Source organism: Phytophthora sojae (assembly GCF_000149755.1).
Source record: "Phytophthora sojae unplaced genomic scaffold PHYSOscaffold_1, whole genome shotgun sequence".
Taxonomy (NCBI): domain Eukaryota; phylum Oomycota; class Peronosporomycetes; order Peronosporales; family Peronosporaceae; genus Phytophthora; species Phytophthora sojae.
The window spans coordinates 11,255,712-11,262,472 of NW_009258115.1; the positions used below are offsets into that span (position 1 = coordinate 11,255,712).

The 6,761-nt window shown below is 54.6% G+C and overlaps 2 protein-coding genes across 2 annotated transcripts; both read right to left on the reverse strand.

Annotated features, from left to right (window-relative positions):
* Nucleotides 1-2,758: 2,758 nt before the first annotated feature.
* PHYSODRAFT_353716 (hypothetical protein) lies at nt 2,759-3,398 on the reverse strand. Its single transcript, XM_009518985.1, has one exon. The coding sequence runs from the start codon at nt 3,357-3,359 to the stop codon at nt 2,829-2,831; it is 531 nt and encodes a 176-aa protein (XP_009517280.1). The 5' UTR covers nt 3,360-3,398; the 3' UTR covers nt 2,759-2,828.
* Nucleotides 3,399-5,171: 1,773 nt separating this feature from the next.
* On the reverse strand, nt 5,172-5,717 carry PHYSODRAFT_383572 (hypothetical protein; the record flags this gene model as incomplete). Its single annotated transcript, XM_009518986.1, has 2 exons — nt 5,172-5,276; nt 5,367-5,717. Coding segments are annotated over 2 exons (456 nt in total), but the record flags the coding sequence as incomplete, so codon positions are not given.
* Nucleotides 5,718-6,761: the final 1,044 nt, after the last annotated feature.

Here is a 6,761-nt window from a genome sequence, read left to right on the forward strand (position 1 = left end):
CCACAGGGAACGAATACGTGTCAACCAGTAACTGGGAGTTGCGTTGCTGGGGCTTGGTAAAGTACAACCTCGTACCCGAAGTGCGTAACGCTGCTGAAGAAGCTGTGCCAGTAATGTCAAGGACGCATAAATTTGGATAACCTCGGAGCAATACAGTGTTCGAAGCTATTGTATTCGATTCGATATGAGAACTACGTAGTATGCAGACTTGATTCCGTTTCTACTTGATCAGACTAGAAAAACTTGAGCTTGGAGGTGCGCGAAACTTGATCTTGACCATAATGTCGCTCCGTTTGCCCTCGCCCATTATAAACAGCTCGAACGTCTGTGAGAGCTATGGCGAGCTGCGCCTTACCCACCGACGCGTCGATTTCCGTATCCCACCGTAGAGCTTGGGCAGCACAGCATGTCAAGTAGCACGAAGTGTGGAGCGGGCTTGAGTCTTCTGCCGTTGTCAAGTTCTCGAGATCGATTCTGAGGCAGGTGCGGACGTGGGAGCGCAGACCTCCATCTTGGCTGCGTCTCCCAGCTCACGGAACTCGCTGTGGTTGCCGGTAGGTAGAGAGGGGGCTCTCACTCCATGACGCGCTGGACGGTTAGGGATGGAAGGCTCGACATCACCGAGGCGCTGGCACCTCGAGGATGCTTGCCAGTGCCATGGCAGCCACTGCGCTGAGGCTCGACACCTCTTGCAGTGTCTTTGCGTCTTCCGATGGCGAATGTGATCCAATCACGAGATCATAGAAAAAGTACCCTCTGATCAAATCCAAGACCTGTTCTGCACAAGACCCCTTTAAAAATCTTCCCAAGTCCTGCGATGGCTGCCTTCAAGGACATGCTGCTTGAGCCTGCGAAGCAAGCAGCCACCTCGATACGTCTCATGACTTCGTTGGCTGGCCAAGCGCCCCAAGCTAAACTCGTCACGATCCCCGCATCGAGTTACGCTGAGAAAGCTCGGTGGGCTCTCCGCGTGGCCAATATCTTGTTCGTCGAAGTGAAATGGGCTGGTATACCTGTCTACAGTGCCCAAGGGGGGCCGTACGGTGCCGCTGCTAACGGTATCTTCGCCGCAGAAGGTGATGTCGGTTGTTGCGCATTGCCACGGGCACAGTAGGAAAGTTGGAACGCTGGATGGCGGGGCCTAAGGCTCCGGGATCTTGGTTGCTGGAGCTTGGAGAGAAGGAGATTCAGAAGTGGATGGTTCTCTTCTCAGTACCAAGCCCAGCGACCACATTGATCCTACATGCATTGTATAAATACACTAGCTACTTCAGCTTCTTATTCTACTAGGATCCTTGCCCTAGACACGAGCATAAGACAGAGGTCCTCCGACACTCCCCCTTGCTCGCGTCACGCTGATTCTGCGAGCAATACTGTGGCTCTGCAAATTCGTCACAAGCTACGAACATCGCGCTGCAAACATCGGAGCGCGCCAGCACAGTATCAACCACGTAACATCGCGGTGAGCTAATGCCTGCTCTTGCACGTTGCAGCCGCTTTTGGTGAACCATCACCTGCCTCACGACTCAAACGAATCCGCTTCCAGGCAACAAAGGCAGTATCCGACTGCTTCATTTCAGCTGCAGCTCCCCCTTGCTCGTTGCGGCGAACGACGCCAAGCAGAGAGCGGAAGAATTCAAACTTGACACGTGCGAGCGGCTTCGTCAATATACCGGCAGTCATTTGGTCGGTTCTGCAGTGCTGCACTTCAAGTAGCACTCGATCCTCGAGATTTCGCACGTAGTGAAAACGATTCTCTATGTGTTTGCTGCCGTTGTGCTTTCCTGGCTTCTTGGACAGCGCAATCGCAGCCGAGTTGTCGTACCAGAGCTTCGGGGTGTCATACCGCCACCTCAGCTCGTCACACAGACCACGAAGCCACATGATATCGCGCGCGCCTTCATTCATGGCGATGTACTCGAACTCCATCGTGCTCTGGGCATTGAGCCCTTGCTTCCGTGACCCGTAGGAGACTACACTGCCATTCACCATCGTGACATACCCACTCACGGACTGGCGGTCTTCCTTATCGTTGGCATAGTCAGCATCGCTATAAGCTTCCACGCGCAACAAATCCACATGGGTTGAACCAGTCACCACCATACTGAGACCAAAATGCTTGGTGGCTTGCAGATACCTGAGTACCCGTTTAGCTTGCGCGTAGTGGACAGCACCGAAGCACGCCATATACTGTCCAAGCCGACGAACAACGTGTGCAATATCGGGCCTTGACCCCGACACGAGATACTGGAAGGCTCCGACAATCTCGCGATACGGCAGATCACTCGGCTCAGGCGCCGCTGGGCCTTCACTAGCAGTTTCCATCGTGGTTGCCTCGGGCGTCGCAGCACCATGACAGTCGTGGATATGGAATCGTCGCAGGATTTCTTCAACGTAGTTTGTCTGACTGAAGAAGACAGTGTTCTTCTCACGATCAATGCTGACTTCCACCCGAAGCAGGTACTTGACGGGACCGAGCTCCACGAGCTCAAATGTTGCAGCCAGCTTCCGAGCAATAGCTTCACACCCGACTGCTCTCGCCCATTAGCAGCAGGTCATCCACATAGACAGTTAGGAGCATGACAATCTCCCCCTTCTCGAGGAGGGAGTAAAGGGCATGATCACTCTCCAGACGCGTGAACCCGAGTGCAACTAGGTGTCGGTCGCTGGACAGCGAAATAAATCGCGACGCGAATCGTGTCGAACCTAATGACTGGTGCAAACGTCTCGTTGTAGTTTTCGCCGAACTTCTGCTTGAACCCATGTATGACGAGCCGAGCCTTAAAGCGCTTGACGAAGCTGTTCTCGTCCTTCTTGATTCCAAAGACTCACTTGTTCGTGATCACAGCAGATTTTCCAGCAGCACTTCTATCTACAACCTGCCACACACCATGCTTGCGCAGCGACTCGAGTTCTTCAGCAATAGCGGCCAACCAGTACGCAGCAAACTTCGACCGAATTGCCTGCTTATACGTCGCTGGCACAGGTACATCTCTTGAATGCAGTCGAGACTGGGTTGGCGAGATAAATTCACACTGCAAAACTTTAACCAGCTTGTGCGCAACATAGTGGAGCTCAAAATTATTGAGTCTCGAGTTCCTCTTACGCTTTCTGCCAAAACGCGAGACTCGGTGTCGCGCCACAGTATCGCTGTCAGCAAGACTATCAACAGGAGCAGTCTGCACGTCTACGCCTCCACGAGCACCAGGTGCTTCCTCCACAGTAGACACAGGACCAACAGGCTGGGGAGCAGCAATAGCAGCAGGGGGCTGCTCAACAGCGACAGACTGGCCAGGCTGCACGAGAACACTCTCTCGCTCAGAATCCAATCGAACAACGTCCTCAATCTGCATCTGCATTGGGACCAGCGGCGCTCTCGGCGGGAGCTCATGGTCACCGTGATTGTAGGCGTTGGCTAGCAGTTTCTCCACGTATTCACGAGCCACCGTAAAGTCTTCAGCGAAAATCAACTTGCCTCCGCGATGAGTGGAGACTGCACCACGCGCAAGGTCTAAAACCTTATAGCCATGAGTCGTTGGGGAATAACCCACCAAAATCGCAGTGCCCATTCTGGACGAGAGCTTTTTCTTCTTGGACCGTGCTCCACTAGCGATGTGATAGTAGCAGAGACTCCCCCACGTTCTTAGGCACGACACTAATCACCAGACAATTTCTCGTGGGGTGTCAGACCATCGAGCACTCGGGTCGCCGTGACATTCAGCGTGTAGACGACGTGAAGAGCAGCTTCACCCCACAGTAGATCGGGTAGGTTGGTCATGTGGAGGAGTGCACGGACCTTGGGCAGCACGATCCCATTGGCGCGCTCGACGATACCGTTCTCTTGGGGGGTGTACGCGTTGGTTGTCGTCAGCTCGATACCCTCTTCAGCACAGAAGTCGAGAATGTCGTTGTTGTCAAATTCGCCACCCTGATCCGAGTGGATTTCTTCCACACGCCAATTCCGTTCGCGATATTTGACGTGCAGGCGATTAACAAGTGCCGCAATGTGGTTCTTCGCTTCACTCTTCTGCCTTAGCAGGAAGAGCCATTTGTATCGGCTGAACTCATCGACCACAAGTAAGAAGGAGGTACACCCATCGAGTGTGGGCTCGTTCACACTGCAGACGTCCACTTGAAGGCGTTGAAGCGGTCGTTGTGCGTGCTGTCGTCGCTCAGGATATGTCATCCGCACCTTTCTCCCGTGCATACAGGGAAGACACGTTGGCGCAGCCTCCGCTCCGCTTGTGCTGATCTGTAGCCCTCTTACCACCTTCTGCTTGCCCATGTCGACGATAGTCGTGGCACTCGCGTGTGCAAAACGCTTGTGCCACACCGCCAACGGCACCGACTTCTTCGGGGTCACAATAGCGCTGTATACAACGGCTTGCTCTCGCACTTGGTCTCTCACCGACCAAATGCGATACAACCGATTGACTTTGACGAACTTGAGCCTTGTTCCTTTCTTGGTCAGGAAGCAGACCGATTGATCGGCGGACATCTTGACGAAGTAGTTGAGCTCCGTCTGCATGTAGTTCTGCGAGAGTAAGTTCGCAGGAGCATCGGGCACATAGTACACATCGGAGAGAATGCGCGTCTCCTGCCTTCCAGTGACTTCGTTCACGATCCTGAGCTCCACACTGCCGACTTGATTAATGTTTACCGTGCCGCCATTGGCACACAGCATTTCGGGGCCGTTACTTATAGTTGATATCTGCACAAACTGAGAGAGATCGTTGCAGACATTGGCAGTCGCCGCACTGTCAAGACACCACTCAACCACGTCAGAGGCGCACTTCGTGGCCGCACCGCCGAAGGTTGCCATCAGCGCCGTCGGCCCCGTAACATCGTGCCGTCTACCGCTTTGCCCACCTGCCCGAGCCGACGAACCTTGACCGCCTTTGCTCGGAGGACGATTGCTTGCATCTTGGCTTGTCTTCTGCCAGCAGTCGCGATACCAGTGACCAAGTTTACCGCACTTGGAGCACGGCCGGCGTTGCATGGCGGCCTTCACAGAGTGGCGTCGGCTCTGATGCGCTCGTTCTGATTCTGCCGATGACCCCCTCCGTGGCGATCGAAATTATTGCTGCTGTGGCTGTGCCCAGAAGAAAACTGGTATACTGGATTTGAGTCAGACTGGACACTGCGAGAACCAGAATCACTCGAACCACGATGCCTCCGGCCGGAGCACGCATATTCTCTTCCTGCTCTCGCGCCAAAAGCCGCCCACGCACTTTACCAACCTCGAGCTCCCTGGCCTTCATTCTCGCACCCACTAGCTCCGTGCTGAGGTCGGGGAATACCTCAAGCGCATTGGTAAGGAGTAGTCGAGCAAGTTCAGCGTCATCAAGCGGATGGCCAAGCGTCACGAGATCCTCTTGTAGCTGCATGATCGCGTCGATGTAGGTGTCTACGCGCTCCCCCTTGGCCAGCTTGCACACAAACATTGCGGCCTTGATCAGGATGTCGTTCTTTGCGGCGCTGCCCGCATTGTACTCTTTCTCGATCTCCTGGAATAGAGCCACAGGGTCGCAGCTCACCAACAGTCGCCTGTAACGACCAGCCAATCGGGGGCCAAGCGACCCAGCGATAACAGCTTGGGCTTTGAGCCAACGCTCTTTCCAGCGACGCTTCTTGGCGGAGCTCCAAGAGCTGTCGAGCACCACTTCCTCGGTCACTAGGGACCACAGCTTTTGAACCTTGAGTTTTAACTCGATCATTGTGCGCCAAAGCTCGTAGTCGTCGGCGCCAGTCAGCTTGGGGACTTCCAGGCTGGGGCTGTCCAACTGAGAGGAGCGACTCCTCTTCTTCTTCTTCGAGGAGCGCTTCTTCTTGCTGGAGCGCTTTCGCTTAGAGCCCTTCCCGTCATCCGAACTCGCCGAGTCAGAGTCGGTGTTGGACGAGCTCGAGTCGGACTCAGAGCAGTCCGAGCTAGACGAGCTCGAGCTCGAGCTCGCCCCGTCGCTCCGCCGCGTTGCCGAGGGCGCAGGTGACGACGGAGATGAGTCACTCGGACGATCTTCGTCTTCAGAACTGTCATCCCGACGATTCTTGGTACCATTCTGAGCGTCCTCTCCATGCGAATCCTGGGCCGACTAGAGACCCTGTTTGGGCTCATACCTGTCGGTTGTTGCGCATTGCCACGGGCACAGTAGGAAGGTTGGAACGCTGGATGGCGGGGCCTAAGGCTCCGGGATCTTGGTTGCTGGAGCTCGGAGAGAAGAAGGAGATTCAGAAGTGGATGGTTCTCTTCTCAGTACCAAGTCCAGCGACCACATTGATCCTACATGCATTGTATAAATACACTAGCTACTTCAGCTTCTTATTCTACTAGGATCCTTGCCCTAGACACGAGCATAAGACACAGAGGTCCTCCGACAGGTGACCCTGACCGACAGCGCAGATATCGTGAGTTTCTGTGCCCAGAAGTCCCCCGTGCTACGTCCCAGTGAGCGTACTCAGGAGCTGGAAAGTTACTTTGATGCTACGCTCGGACCTCATACTCGCCGTTGCGGTAAGTTCCACGAGAAGTTGTAGCTGCGTAGGATTGACGTTCCTAAAATGACATGTGAACACGGTCCGCCATGATCTTCTTCTTCATCGCGTTCTTCATCATGTACGGCGTGACGGGAGCTTTCAACGATTCATCGTCGGAATCGTCCAAGAACATCGCGTGTCTGCTGGCCCCGGTCGGACTCGTCTTCGGCATCAACTCGCTCGCGTCTTCAGAGACATCACACGTGGGGATTTCGTTCGCAACCGCG

What these genes read in the sequence shown, in the direction of transcription:
- PHYSODRAFT_353716 (XM_009518985.1), bottom strand. Translation starts at nt 3,359, where the DNA reads ATGCAGATGCAGATTGAGGACGTTGTTCGATTGGATTCTGAGCGAGAG.